Below are 16,254 nucleotides of genomic sequence, written 5' to 3'. Positions count from 1 at the left end.
CCACAACTATTAAATTTCCATGTTTTCCACTATACTCAATGGTGTTTGCAGCCTTTTACAACTATGCTAAGATAATGTTCGGGTCTCTTGCTGTCTTGCCCAGCATGTAAATCATGCTATTTAACAGGGTTTTAAAATTATTATTCCATTGTTGAAGGCATTTAGTCTAGAGAGAGCCTTGTCCTATTTGACTCTTGGAGAACTGTTGTGATCTTTTTAGATGGTTAGATATTAAATAAGCCATTGTGTAACGTGGATTTTAAAACAGATTAGAAATGTAAAGCTATTACAGTAAGGAAGTTTGCAAAGCTACTGTACAACCACAATAGTGTTTAGTATGATATTCTTAGAAGACAGATCAAACCTGTTGGTGCTAGCAGTTCATGCAGAACACCAGCCATATCTATTTAGCCTCATTGTTGCCCCATGTGAAGTATAATGCCACACTGGAAAGAAGTCATCCACCTCTGCTGCTGTTGATTGCAAGGGAAGGTGGACAAAGCACTCTTTTCCAAGGAAGATTGCGACTTAGCTTTTTGTGCATATAGCCAGGCATCCACAAATACATGTGTGGATTCATAATACATCTTTCCAATGTCGAATGCTTCAAGCAGGGAAGCAGTGCTATCAAATCTCATTACCACTGAGGGTTGGAGAAGGTTAAAAAAATGGCACAAATCCATAATGCTCTTTTATTTCCTTTTTTTGTGCCACACTGCAAATGAGAGGAGTCCTGTCTCTTCCCCAAGCTCTCTGCGCATCCTGGAGGAGCTGGGATGGGGAAAGATTTGTGGGCAACCACACACCCAGGCTGGCTCATAAGCCAAGACTATCTTGGTCAATTGTTGCATGTAACCACCTCATAACACCTCATTATTGCACTAACATACCTGATATGAAATCTGAGAAAGTAGGAGGGTGCTTCATGTATCTTCACCACCCTGCAGGATGATTTGAACAACTGGGTTACTGAGTAGCTGCACATCATGGAAAGTTTCTACCTGGTCCTCCATATTCCCCCAATCTCAGAGCCTGAAACATGACACTTGCTACAAGGTATATTGTGCTGAAACTTTGGTTTCAGACTGCTTCTCTTCTTTCTTTTCCTTGCTCCTCACAAAAAAAATGACCCTGAAAATGACCCTTACTGAGCAATACGGAAAGACTGTCGCCCAGCTTCCACTCAACAGCAAAAACAATGGCTTCATGAGCCACTGTGTTCTATGAACAGGCAGCTGGTCGCTGCCCCTTAAAGTGGCGATTCAGATGTCAAGTAATGATACCAGTAACAAGGTTGCTTGCTTATTATACTGTGTGTAGCTATAATCTGTATAGCTTGTGCAGTTCTCAAGAGTTTTCTACTTGCATATTACCCTTCTGATATGCCTACCTTGTGCTATTTCTGGCTTCTGAGGTAATGGCCTTTTAACTACAGCCTGGTGCTGAGGAGTTAAAACTATTAGTGATGCATTCGGTACTGAAGAGCTGGAATAGAGGGCAGGAATAGCATTTCATTTCTACTCTGTTCGAGACACTGGTGTATAGTTGTGCTGATTTTCTTTAAATGACATGGTGGTTATATGTGCAATTTTTTTTTAAGTCAGTACTCAGAAATGCTGAGCTCCATGACCCTCATAAATAATAGAAATTGAGCAAGTGTGCATAGTTTTTCTTGATTTACATAATTGTTTCTACTGTTGCAAATCAAAGGAGGGGCTAACAACACTGCAGCCTAGCACACTGAGTCCTTCTCAGTCAGTTTTCTTCATTCTGAGATTTTAGCTGGCACACTTTGCAACATTTTCTAAAGTTCTAGAAACTTTTTATTTTTTTAAAAAAAGAAAAAACTGAGATTTGCAGGCAGCAGCTTTCTGCATTCTCTACCACATTGTAGAATTGCACCATATGGAGTCCTGAGGAAGGTGCGACACACATGTAGTAGTAATTCAGTTGGAGGCATTCCTTCCTTCTTCAGGCCTATATTTAATTTTATTTCCTGATAGTGGGGAGTGCCCAGTGCTGCCCAGGAATTTTTGGAAAGCAAAAAATATTGGGACCAGCATCCAAGTATCTTTAAAAGCTGCTGTACCCACCTTGGGAACCCTTGTACTTAGTTGGTGATGCCATCTAAAGATGTGTCCGAATTGACAAGAGAATGAACAGACAGACAAACCACTTTCCAAAATCCATAGTAGATGACATGCTAATGTTGTGCCGTGCCGTTGTGTAACCCCACAAAGGGTTAGAGCCCCCAGAAGACTACATAGGCTCCTGGGAAGGTTTGCATAATGCACATCATATTGTGCTAGTTTGGATGATGTTTTCCACATAGAACCTAGGTCCTACTAACTAATGAGTGCCCTAAAAAGTAGAGAATTGGCTGGATGATTTCCATTATCTAGGATTTTGAAATGGATTATTCAGAGGAGAAACTGCCTTCTGAACTCTGGAGTGGATAGTTACCTTTTTGTGCCTTATTGAAAGCTGTTTCAGTCTCTGTCTAAGCGATATCTCAAGCAGCTCTGTCGTGGTGGTCTCTTGCCTTAGTGTAGTAAATGTTCTTGAGCATGATATGCTATACAGCATGACAGAAAACAGCACAAAACTCAAAAGAGAAAGCTCTAGGGCAGCTTGCTGTCTTGTTCAATTTGGAATGTTAATTCACTCACAGGCAAGGATTCGAGGTTATAAAAACCTGAGCACTGTGCTTTGTACCCCTACAAGTGAAGGTCCAGCGTGCATACACCAAATGTTGGCAGTCCAGGAATCACAAAATGTTGTACTTTATCCTTTGACTCTTGGAATAATAAATTTATTATTATTATTATTATTATTATTATTATTATTATTATTATTTATACCCTGCCCATCTGGCTGGGTTTCCCCAGCCACTCTGGGCAGCTTCCAACAAAATATTAAAATACAGTGATCTGTTAAACATTAAAAGCTTCCCTAAACAGGGCTGCCTTAAGATGTCTTCTAAAAGTCTGGTAGTTGTTCTTCTCTTTGACAACACTGAGCTCTAACACGTGTCCGGTCAGCTTCAGAATGAGTTATCTGCCACCGGCACTCTAGCCACCTCAACAATTGTTTCATTGCCCTCAGATCCGTGGAAAACCACGAGGCTGTCAGGGCTCCATGCAATCGAAGAGGGCGCTTTGGAGCTAAACAGTCAGTAGCCCTGGTTAACTCCACATTCCAGCGGGCCACCAGGAAATCAGCTGAAAGGCCATCAACATATGGGATAAAGCATTCCCTACCACTCTTTGGAAACCATTTGGATCCATTAAGTGGTGGGGGCGGACCATCCAAATCGGTCCCACCTCCCTGCAGAGGGGAAGGGTTGTGGAGAAGTCTAGTTGCACCAGGAAATGATCAGACCATGGCACTTCTTTAGTTTCGCTTTTACTTAGTGTCAGATCACCAACATCCATAGAGGTGAACACCAGGTCTAAGGCATGTCCATGGCTATGAGTTGGGCCAGACTTATTCAGGGACAGCCGCATGGAGGCCATGCTTTCCACGAAATCTCAAGCGGCCCCTTGTAAGGTCGTGTCGGCATGGATGTTAAAATCCCCTAGGACAGGGGTCTGCAACCTTTAAGACAAAAAGAGCCACTTGGACCCGTTTTCGAAGGAAAAAAAAACTGGGAGCCGCAAAACCATTGCGACATTTAAAACAAATATATCTCCGGAGCCGCGATCTGACAGCGGGCGGGAAGGTGACGTCGGGACGGTGCATGACTAACGCACGCACCGCCCCCATGCGACGTCACAGCCAGTACAGCGCCTGCCACAGTGGGGAGTGTCGGGGCGCACAATGTGCCTCCTCCCCTCGCTAGTATCCGCCCCGGAGCCGTGGCAAAGGTGTAAAAGAGCCACATGCGGCTCCGGAGCCACGGGTTGCAGACCCCTGCCCTAGGACAACAAAACTAGGTGTCTCCAGGAGAACATCCACCATGACCTGAAGCAGCTCAGGCAGGGAATCCTTGGTGCAGCAGGGAGGTCAGTACACCAAAAGGAATCCTGTACTGCCCCAATTGCCCAGCTTCCAGAACATGCACTCAGAGAACTAGGTCTTCCCAACAGAACGCCTGGTGCAAACTAATGACTTCCTAAAAATCATTGCAACCCCCCCTCCCCCAAGGCCTGGGTTGCTGTGCGTAAGAGAAACCTGGTAGACAAGCAGCAGCAAGGACAGGTCCATCTGCTTCATCCAACCAAGTCTCTGTTACGCATGCCAGGTCAAGTCCTCCATCCATGATCAAGTCATGGATGGCAGTAGTCTTATGAATCATTGACCTGACATTGCACAGCAGCACCTTCAGGTCATGTGGGTATCCCTTGCTGATTCCAGTATCCGTCCGGACAAGACCAGACCCGGAGTAAGGGATAGTCCTCAAATAACGACTAAACCTGCCTCCTCGGTAATGACATGGTCTCGTCTTAGCGTAACTCCTCCTCCTACCCATGATCACTGAGATCGGTTGTCCCAGTTGGAACCTCGTTTGATGGGCATTGTGAACAGCAGGGCCTATTATAGGCAGCAGCTCATGCACACACAAATCAAGCAAAAGAACAGTTGCAATTCTGGATCATTGGTGCTGAAGAAATGTTTTAAATACTTAGGCAGCAACATCCATATATTGGAGCCAATATCATACATTTAGAGGCAAGCTCTCTGAAGACAGAACAAACGTTCTGAACTTACTGGCACTAGCACAACACTTCTAGGAATCTGAGCAACTAGGCGCCTAGGAGTTTTCCTCGGGTGCTGCATCTGCTGTCTTGCAATTAGTTGAGTTCTTGGAAAGGCATCATACATGCTATAAACAACCTGAATGAAACTCTGCATTTTGCATTTTATAAATTTATATTTTGTAAGATGGAGCATGGTTGGGTTCTGCTGCAGTTGGGAGCTTTGGGGTGCTTTGTTTTCATGCCAGATGCAAACCTTAGGTTAGGATGGTCTAAAATGTACACATGCAATCGTGCATTCCACATGCTCTTAAAATATGCTGAGAGAAAGAAGTGGATCCGAATACAAGATTGATTTAACAAGGTTTGAATGTCGCTACTTCTATCTCTTTTTTTAAGCTGTCACATGGGTAAATTCAACTGATTTAAGTTAGCTGCAGTCTGACCCATTATTTTCTGCTTTGACTGTTCTTGAGTTTCTTATCAGAGCCATTAGGCTTAGTTTGGTTTTCCTTTCTCCTCATTCTCCAGTTGATTGTCTTGTTGCAGTTCTTGCCCCTCACAAGATCCATTCTTTGAAATTTTCCTGTTTCTGTTTTCATATAACAGTATCTAATCTCTAGACTCTAAGACAGACTTCAGCCATCATGCAGACTAAAGTACAGTATTACAAATATGTAATTGGTTGATACTGCATATTCATTATTTGGGTGAGTCACCCTGACCTTGCTGCCCTGCTTTCCAATGACACTTGCTTCTTCCACTGTTTGCTAACCCTAGTTTCTTGTCTTGCAGTGTCTTCTATAATAACTCTTAGATTTGGTTTCACCATAATCATGCAACCAGTTTTTAAAATTGCACCTTTATAGGGTGATATTCAACTATGTTTTATTCGGAGATGTTTCTACATCTACACAATAAAAGCGAGAGTAGCTGGTCTGGTCTGTTAAGACTATTCCACGCAGGAATAGTAAAACAGTTGTTATTAGAATTAACTGAAAAACCACAAGCTTGCACAAGTACATTGTGGTTTTGGTTGGTACCAGTAAAGCTTTTGATTTACTAACCCTAGGTAGAATCCCACACATTAAGCAAATAATAAGCCCTTGAGCAAATGTTTTACTTTTGCCATTAACTGAAATGCTTCTGCCATTGGAATTGATAATCTCACAAATACGAATGAGTTGCTAGGAAAGGTATGCAAAAAGTCACTAAAACAGTTCAGAGAAAAAAGGGTGTGGAGCTTTTGCACGTGTAGATTTACAATACAGTATGCGTACATTTTCTTATGAGAAATGCACAAGGATTGTTTTCTGTACCTCGTGATTCTGCTGGATAAGAACTACCTGGAATGTCCTACACTTAATCAGTTTCTAACTTTAAAGGTCATTCCGAGGATGTCATAAATTGTGTCTGCAACTGCTGCAGTCTTATGACTGCTAGGAACTGTACCTGAGGGCAAACCCTGAGCCTTATCTTTCACTATGTTTATGGAGCAATTTTATTTGAGTGACCATATAAGCATCTCACAAGAGACCACAATTATTTTGTTGATGTAGCTCTTTGAATCAATAAAAGCAGTTTTCTTTTTCAGGGTTTCTCTGTCCTTATGACTGTATTTTGTAGGTTTGCAGTTGTTATACCCTACATGGCAGCCCTATGTATGTCTGCTCAGAAATCTGCTTAATGGGGTTTACTCCCAGTTAAGTGTGTATCAGATTGCAGCTTTAATCAACATTAGTCATAATTGGAGCAGACCTATTGAAAGCAATAGGTTTAAGTTTAAGTCTGTTGCTTTCAAAGGGTCTAAGCTGAATGTGAGTTTTTGGTATACTGTTAGCTAAAGTGTTTTGGTGTTTTTAAAAAAATAAATAAATCCTAAAGCTGTAATTGATCTCTCACAATGTGGATTTTGTTTGAAATGTGATGTGGTATGAGTCAGTAGCAAAGGAAATTCTTGACTTCAGCATTTTCTGCAACAGCTTAGACACCAGATAGGGTTGCACTTTATGCCTGCCTCAGTCTTTTTCAGGGTTGCGACTCTGTGACAGAGTTACGCATGCTGAAATGATCTTTTCTATTTCTGATGAAAATATAGTACTGTTAATTATACCTGGTTTTGTTTTTGTTTTTTTTAATCATTTTTTTAATTGCAGGAAGTGGTGTGTATGTGTTGCTGGTTTGATTATGTTAAAATCCAAGTAGGAGAATTGTGACATTGTTTAACATTGTAGCTTATTTCACACAGTGTTGACTATTTACATTTTGAACACTGGAAACACCCAGTGTTTCCATAATTTGTATAACAGTGTCATCTTACTTACAGGGGTTTAAGCTAATGTGTTAATCTTACCTTTGAAAATGCTTATCTAAGGGCCCTGGTTGCATCCTGTTGAGGAATTATGTACAAAATGTCAGGCTGAGAGATATGGTGGAATACAGAACCTAACATCCACAATAACAATGGAAGAGGTGCCTGAACAGAGGCACATGCAACTCAACTGGAGTGGTCTCCTAATGGATGTGGCTATGCAGGTTTTTACCACAGCAAGTCTACATACAAATACTTCAGAACTTGCAGGATTACATCTATTCCTATTGGTCCCCATTTTCAACAAAACAACTTCAAAGGGAGGCTCCATTGTGAAATTTTTAAACTACGGTGGTACCTCTAGTTACATACTAAATTCATTCTGGAGGTCCATTCTTAACCTGAAATGGTTCTTAACTAGAGGCATGCTTTCGCTAATGGGGCCTCTTGCTGCTGCGCCGCCAGCACACGATTTCTGTTCTCATCCCGGGGCAAAGTTCTGAACTCGAGGTAACTCTTCCAGGTTAGCGGAGTTTGTAACCTGAAGCGTTTGTAACCTGAGGTGTTTGTAACTCGAGGTACCACTGTATAATGCATTAACAACTTTTTTGTGGCACCTTATGTTTTACTTGGGTGACAAGTGGCCTTCATTTTCCTCTTCTAGGTCTGCCCTGTAGTAGATTTATTTCTGGCTACAACTCTGTGGAACTTTTATTTCACTGGATGGGTATTGTAGACTGAAATACCTGGTGTAAATCCTTTAGTTGTGAATCAGAACACAGGCAGTTCTACACAAAAACATGTAGATATATATAGTTGTCAGTAGGTTTCCAACAGAGGGTGCTTATGTCCATAATGTTTTTCCACCGTAGTGTCTAGAAAATTACTTGTTGATAAACTGGTCCAGGCTCACAATGATGGTGAATTGAATTCCTAGTAGAATTTCCCAAGTGTTTCCTTTCCATTAGTCAATCTGACCCTGGACCAGTTCATTCAATGGGACACTCTGGTGCTACTGCTTTCGTTTTATTTAATCACCTTCAGCACACATACCTTAAGGTGATATACAAAATACTGTACAATAAAAACAACACAAGCAAATCCTAAGCAGGCAGAGAGCTATCCATCCTGCTGCAAAGCTTCCTTGAACAAAAATATATTCAATAGCTTCCAGAAAGTACAGTGTGTGTTTGTCATATAACGTGACAGGAATACCGCTCTACAAAACTGGTGTAGCCTGCTCCAAGTTACTGTGGAATGGGCTTCTGATATCTTTGGAACTTGAAGGAGAAGCTCTTCTGAAGTCAGCAGTGACCCACTTAGTATATGGCATGAGGTTGTCTCTCAAGTAACCTGGTCCTGAGTTGTAAAGGATCTTACAGTGGCAATGCCTTGAATTTGATCCAGTAGCGGAGTGGCAGTCAGTGAAAATCCTACAAGGCAGGTTTTATGTCCTGGCAGCAGTTTGCCCCCACAAGCCACCATATTCTGCAACAGATGAAGCAGAGTCCAGACCAAGGGGAGCCCCCCATGTATCCCCATTTGTTGGAAACCTCCTGATTACTACACACACACACACACACACACACACACACACCACACTATCTTCCACTACTGCAATTACTCAGTATTCCCCCTTATATTGAGGAGCCCCACACCTGGCTGTGATGGACATGACTGTCATGGACATTGGGGGTGGGACTGGACTAGCTAGCATGGATCTCTTGTGCATGTTTTCAGTGCTTTTGGTTTCCTGTAAACACCCCAAAAGTCTTCTCTCTAGGAGGTTCAGATCACCCCGGTGTCAGTATCTTAGTGGTTAGGACTCTGAACGTGGGTGCTGCCTTAGCTTCTGCCTTTGTAGCTACTTCCCCTCGCAGATGTATATTGTCTCGGTTTCCGTGCAACACTAAATCAAACCATGACTTGGTGCAGGCTCCCAGAGAGGAGATTGTGGCTCGCAACTGCTTTGCTCTTCCTCTGGCCTCGCTGCTCTGAACCAAGCCACGGTTTGGTTTAGTGCATTGTCTGAACCCAGGCACATGATTTGTCTTGCTCCAGGCAAGCCACAAGTTGTAAACCAAGAACAAATCTTGGCTACAGCTCATGACAAACCACTAGCCTGGGCTCAGATGACATCCTAAGCCAAACCTTGGTGTAATTCTCACAGTGAAGACAGCTATGAAACCTGAGGATTTAACAGTGCCTACCAAATGACAGTGAAGAGGGGTTATTTCAAACTACAAAAACTTGTTCTGCAAGTACACTGGTTTGTCTATAAGGTGCTAGAACTGTTTTGCCCTGAATCAGCCCAATGATGTATGTAGCTCAGTACTGTCTAACCTGGCTGGCCCTCCAAGGTCTAAGGTAGAGACATTATTCAGACCTGCCTGGATCCTTAATTGGAGATGCTAAGGGTTGAATTTTAGTCTGCAAACCATTTTTCTTTTGTGAAGTGATTTAGTGCTTTATTTGTTGAGGTCTAAAACTTTCAGGGCAGTCATATGTCTTTTCTATTGGTATACCCATCTTCATCGTGCCTCTTGCTCTGTGTAAGCACTCAGAATGGGTAAACATCCTCAGAACAGTGATTACATGCAGCATTGGCCACCTCCTGGAGTCCACCCTACTCTGCTCTCCATGTGTTTGCTGTAAATGTCTACTTTGGGTGTGTGCTTATAGAGCCCCTCAAATGAAAACGTAAGATCCTAACTTAGGGTCATTTGATTGAAAGGCAAGAATAAATAACACCCTATTTTGGGAGGTACGGTTCTACAGGTACACATGCCAAGAAAGAGAGGTTGAGGCAAGCATGACCGTATTAACTCATCACAATCCCTTGACTTATCAGGAAGAAAATGCATTGTTAACAGCCATATTGAAGTCTTGCTAAATGTGTAAAAATAAAGCTGCAGACAGGTTTGAAGCTTGTCCTTCGTTAAGAGTAAAATCAAAACACCCAGAGCTTCTTGCCATAGCTTGGTTGGAGACAGAATGCTGCTGAATCCCAGTTGTTGGAAATTTCAGGAGGAGAGAGTGTTCTTTTGCTTGGGTCTTGCTTGTGGGCTTCCGATAGGTATCACTTTGACACTCTGAGCACAGGCTACCGGACTGGAAGTGCCATTTGCCTGTTGCAGCAGGCTCTTCTTAGATTCTTCCGTATGTTACAACTTTCATTAGGCTATGCCACTTGCATTGTTTTACATTTTACTAATGTATTAGATTTTAAGATTGGTTTGATCATTGTCAAATTATATTTGTATGAAATCAACTTGACATACAAGATGTTTGCTTAATTTGCCAGTATCAGTGGCTGCAGTACATAATTTTAAAAAAACAATAAGCTTTCTCACTAATTTTACACACACTTTATTAAGCGCCTCTCTTTTCTTTGCATGCAGTAGAGTTCTGCTTTGAGGACTTAAGCACTTGAGTCCATTGTTGCTTGCCCTGGCATGTAAAATAAGCACAAAGGAGATGAAGTTGGGCGGGGGTGTCAAAATGTCAGACACTTTTAAAAAATCTACATGTTATGGAAATTGGAAGTATCTCTGCAACTTAGGGCAACTGTCACTGGCCAAGGAATAGCATTTTATTCTCGGCGGCTTCTGTACTATTACTAAAATAAAATCTATTATCACTCTTGATTTTTCTAGGGGAGTGCACATTGTGTGCTGCTTTTGTGATGGTCTGCTATCATTGAGGGTTCAAGAACAAAAAAGTATTCAGGTAACATGCCTGATCTTTCATCAGTCAAGTTGTAGTGCTTGTCTGTCTCTCTCCTTCCCTCCCCCCCTTTCCGCCCCCATTTCCACTGAAACAGATGAATTATTTTGGATGCTTCATCTGAATGGCAAATATTTCTGTTATGAAGCAGAGCATGGAATCCTGTTGGATGCTTTCATTAAAACCAATATATATTGCAGATAACAGGCTTTTGTTTTGCTGTCTGCTTTACTCATGCTGCCTTGACCTACATTAGTATAGACGTTTACTAAGAAGAGCTTTTTATTTTGCATTTTGGGTGCATGAAAGCTACTGATTCCAGACTTGATATAAATGTCTACAGAAGCACCTAGTATATTGAGTTCACTGACGCACAAGCAGCATTTAATTGATTGGCCTTTAAGTAGCTATCTCCTTTTCTCCTGTGGTAAAATCTTTACACACCCAGCTACTAAATATCAAAGCACATAATAAGTTATGTCTAACTAGCCTCCACCGTAAGCAGCTGAACCTGAAGTTGGTTTGAGCAAGGCCAGGTCAGATGTAGGAGAGAACTATGGGGTTTCTATTTCTTTATCATAGATCTTGCCAAGCACAGTCTGGGTTGCCTTGTGGCAGCAGGTAGTGATATCATGGCAGTTATGGAAACCTCCACAGCAGTACAAATTGGTTTGCTCCAAGGTTCATGTACGACTTTGTTCTCTCTGTGTGTCATGTTCTCTTTGCATTTATCATGCCACACTGGTGATAAACCAGGGATGATTGGGTTGTGCTCAGAATCTGGCATTGATTCACTCCAAGCAGTTGCTTAGGGTATAGCTTCTCTGTGCGTCAATGTTACGGTGACAGCATTTGCTATGCAGAAGAGGAGACTGAGGAGAGCCTTGTGGTATGTGAGTTTTAGCTTATCTGGCCGCCGTGGAGACGGTAGAGTACACTTGTGGAAATGGCTCTTTGTGGGAAAGTCTGTAAATGCATTAGGCGCTTACATCAATTTGATCTGAAACGAGACTTGAATTTTAAAGTTGCTTCTAAAAATTATGCCTTCATAACAGTGGATTGTGCAAGCTCAAAGCCTGCCAGGATGAGGCTCAGAGGTGATTGGGGATTGGACAGAAAATTCAGCATCTTTTATCTTGTGAACAGCCCTGAGATCTTGTGATGTAGGGCGGCATATAAATCAGATAAATAAATATTTAGAGAAGATGCCTTTAAAGTGCCAAGTGAATCAATCGGTAAAATAGAGTGAGCTTCTTCATAGTGTAGGCATAAGACACTTAGGCCTCGCTGTCCAAGCCAATCAGGTTTCCCTTGGTTTTGAAGTATCCCAAAAATGCTTGGAGTTCATACCCTGCCAACTGGCTGGATTGTGATAATTTTAGATCATGGCTGAGTGCAAGGGGGTGGGGAACCTTTTTGACCTGGTGGACCAGATTTTTATCTGTCTCCATCACCACAGTCCAACTTTGCCAGGCCAATAGCCAAACAACTGGCTGTTGGGTGCTTGGGAAATGCTGTGCAAAGCACATTGCAAGCTCTGTGTTTCCCAAGAGTTGAGCAAAGGGCCAGAAAAGCTGCCTTCTGCAGGGATCAGCTGCACAATCAAGTTTCCCCATGGGAAGTTAGATTGCGCAGCCATTCCAGCCACATCTGTATGGGCGTGGTTTTAGGAAAACAGCTTAGTTGGCCAATTTGGGATGTAGGCCAAATTTGGCCTGCGGTCTGGAGGTTCCTCACCCCTGCTTTAGTGTTAGATGAGTTTGGCAAGCACAAGTGAACTGCCAGGGTTGTGTGTTCCTTCTCCTATAGGGCCAGGGTTACTTTGGCAGAGTTTAGTTATGCGTTAATTAACCCCAGCCTTACTGTGTATTCAAACAAAGAATCTAATTACCGTTGTACCTTGGAAGCCAAACGGAATCCGTTCCGGAAGTCCATTCAACTTCCAAAACGTTCGGAAACTAAAGCACAGCTTCTGATTGGCTGCAGGAAGCTCCTGCAGCCAATCAGAAGCCCCGTTGGACGTTTGGCTTCCGAAAATAGTTTGCAAACCGGGACAGTCACTTCAGTGTTTGTGATGTTTGGGAGCCAAAACGTTCGAGTACTAAGCTTTTCGAAAACCAAGATACTATATTCTAATAAGCTAACTTGGTTTCAAGTTGGCATAGTATGAAACTTACCAAAGTGTATGTTTAAACCAGGATCCTACCAACTAAAACAAAACATTGCCAAAATCATTATCTTAGCCATTTGGGAAGAGGAGTACAGAATGGAGCATGTAAGCCCAGTGCTTGGCTCGGGCCCATTCAGGCATGTTGACATAGTGCTAAATTGTGGTTTAGTGTTACATGTGAATGCAATCCATGTTTTAATTATTGACTAGAAACAGAAGGTTCATAAAACCATGCCAGTATAGGTAGAAATTGCTTCTTATAAACTGAGGACATTTTAATTTGACCAGCTTCTGCGAATTCTCCATACTGTGGAAATAGGAAGATCTGTTACCTTTCATGTAGCATACTGAAATTGCCTGAAAAGTATTTCATAAAGATTTCACAGGAACAAATAAGAATTTGTTTCAAGCCCTAGTTCTGTGGAGAGAATTAGCAATTCTGATTTTTCCTTACTGATTTGTATCTCAACACAGAGAGATCTGTTTATAGTAAATCTTGACATTAATTCAAAGGATTCATCACAGAATTGTTGTCGCATTGGTATTACAGCTTTGTCACCTACAAAAATATCCCCGTTTGGGGGATCATTGTATCCACTACTAGTAGTAAATTACTGAGAAAATGCTCAATTTGGGTGGGAGGAACCCCTTCTTGGCTGTTTTTGTCTGGTCAAATAGCGAGCATGCTTGAAAAGTTATTCAGTTGTATGAATAACTTACAAACTTTTTACTCTTTCATTAGTTAAGAAGTTGTAAACTTCCAGTTTCTGCTTCTTCAGTGGAAGAAAACCATTTAAGGCATCTATGCACCATCATTCATAACCTACTTTGAAATTAAATTATGGCGTGTTGTCACATGCCTTTGTTTTTACACCATCAGAACTCATTTTCACTCCACAAAAAGAGATGCCTCCAAATTCTGGAGCTGGTTTTGAAATTCTAATCAAGTGGAAATGGACATGGATTGCAAGGGGAAAGGGAGGGTCTCACTGGTTCTGGAATATCCTTGTTATTTAGATATGGCAGGCATAGATTTAGCCATCCCTAGCTTGCAAAGGTAGAAGGCAAGGCCAATCCACTTCTTGTAAGCAACAGTGCAGCATACCCAGATAGGCACTCAGCACAATTTAATCCAAAATTGGCAATGCTGTGCAGAATTTAAACCTCTTTCACATTCATCAGCTGCTTCGAAAGCCTGGCAGGTGGTGCCTGTGGATCACTGCTTTCCAGGTTCAGCGCAGGAACAGTGGTTGGCTCTGGCAAACCTCTGCCAGTTTGAGCGAAATCTGGTGAGGTAAAGCTACAGAAATCAAGCGCATGGGCTTATTTTGCAGAAGTTCTGCCTCAGGTTTTGTCCAACCCTATGTCATCTGGAAACCATATTGCACAACTTGCAATCTGGAAGCGAATGGGTGTATCTAGTGTTGATGTTTAATTACTTTTTATGATCACCACTTCAGCAGTAGGGATGTACAGAATCTAGTATGTCAGAGGTGTTTCTTTTCCATGTTCAGGCTTCAGGTGATGAAGGTCTCTGTTCCGTAAGGAGGTATATACTATAAATATTGATCTTTGAATTATGGGGAAGGCTGAGAGAGCGTTTATATTATTTTCTGTCTATATCTGAGCTGAAATATATTTTATACCATCATAAATAACTCATTTTCCAAGTGTGGATCCTTAGTAGCCAAGTGGGTACCATCAATTTAGAACACGAAGGTTGGTAGGCTTGGGGAGAAACCCCCAAACAACCCCCCCCACACACACACAAAAAGGCTTTGGAAGAAATCCCTAAGAGGTGGAAAACCCCAAAAGAGCCTGTGAGGACCAAGCATGCTTGGTGGTCACAGAATGCTGTCTAACTGTTCAAGGGTGGAAAACTGGGAGAGCGTGGGATGCACTGGAGTTTACTGAAAGAGGGCATGGCTGGCTGGGAAGCTTTGATGCAGGTCTTCCTTGTTGTTTTCTATCTGCACAAGCATGTGAGGTATTGTAATCTTTAGCCCTACATTCCAGTAGCTTGTTTCACAACAGTATTCCATTAGACTAAATCAAACCACAGTATGATTTGATTTTGTGACTGTTAACTTCATTGAATGTTAAACGTGATAGATCTCATCTTCCTTGCCATTTCTTTAAAGGATATTGTCGATACTGGGAATGAAATATATATTTTTTTGTCTCTGTTGTGTTTTGCCTGTGTCTGTAGAGGATGTGCTGAGTAAAGACGCTGGGGAGTGTGCAATATGCCTGGAAGAGCTGCAGCAAGGGGATACAATAGCACGATTGCCTTGTCTATGCATATATCATAAAGGGTAAGTACATGCGAAACAGAATTCAGCAGCTGGGACTTGGAATCATAGAATTGTGGAGTTGGCAGAGACCCAAAGGGTCATCTAGTTCAACCCCCTGCAAGGCAGGAAACTCAACTAAAGTATCCATGACAGGTGGCCATCCAACCTTTGCTTAGAAACCTCCAAGGAAGGAGAGTCCACAACCTCCCAGGGGAATATGTTCCACTTAACGATTCTAATAATTCACTGAAATAATTTTAATAGGTTTGCATTTAAAAACTGTCAAAAATGAGATTTGACAAGGCGGGATTTCTAGAGCTTATCCCCTCAGCATATTTACTTTTCCTGTTAATTGTTTTTCTTTTGAAATCTTACTTCATAGTATGCAAGGACCCTCAAAAAAGGCCTTTACTGAGGTTTTCCAACATATAGCTTTTTGATTGATTAATCAGTTACAAGTCTGTTAACTGTAATGGAAAAACAATTTCTGAATGATTGGCCTAGTTAACATGATACTTTCATTATAAAGAAAGCATTTTCTTGAAAATAATTTTTTTTTTCTGTTTTCGTGGAGCTGACTGATAAGCAAACTTCTCTTTGTGTTTCAGCTGCAGTAAAGAAATAATATCTCTCTCGCTCTCTCGTAGATGCATAGACGAATGGTTTGAAGTAAACAGATCTTGTCCTGAGCATCCCTCAGATTAACGTCAGAGTTTCCTGTTTTGTGTAGGTAACTACTGTCATATAGGTTGCTGTCCCCAAAGACCAATCTATAAAGCTGAGTAGCTTTCAATAATCTGGCTGTAGCACAACTTGAGTTCTAGTGCTCCAATAACCTTTTGCTCCAGCTACTTTTCTTAATGGTACATTGGCACAATAACATCTGGGATTGGACGCAGTTGTTAAATGTATTTGATTCTTGCACATGCTAAAGACTTCAGACCATCGATTCTGTCACTGATGATGGGGATGAATGCTGAATCCTTGCAGCCTGAACCATCTGCTCCCTACTCTTGCCATGGGGATTTTTGTGTCAAGAAATTCATGCCTTAACCC

The 16,254-nt window shown here is 41.8% G+C and overlaps 1 protein-coding gene across 3 annotated transcripts in view; it reads left to right on the top strand.

The window, feature by feature from the left end:
- The window catches only part of ZNRF2 (zinc and ring finger 2), a 58,088-nt gene that overhangs the window by 37,721 nt on the left and 4,113 nt on the right, over positions 1–16,254 (top strand). Inside the window, exons 3-4 of one of the 3 annotated variants that reach the window (XM_028749973.2) lie at positions 15,114–15,219; positions 15,846–15,928. In XM_028749973.2, the coding sequence (XP_028605806.2) occupies positions 15,114–15,219; positions 15,846–15,903 (164 nt within the window). In that variant the 3' untranslated portion in view covers positions 15,904–15,928. Of the gene's footprint in view, positions 1–10,664; positions 10,727–15,113; positions 15,220–15,845; positions 15,929–16,254 lie in introns of those variants that run through there. The other 2 variants (XM_028749972.2, XM_077916364.1) reach the window with 2 other exon arrangements.

Source organism: Podarcis muralis, chromosome 12 (genome assembly GCF_964188315.1).
Source record: "Podarcis muralis chromosome 12, rPodMur119.hap1.1, whole genome shotgun sequence".
Taxonomy (NCBI): domain Eukaryota; kingdom Metazoa; phylum Chordata; class Lepidosauria; order Squamata; family Lacertidae; genus Podarcis; species Podarcis muralis.
This window is presented reverse-complemented; position numbering and strand designations above follow the sequence as displayed.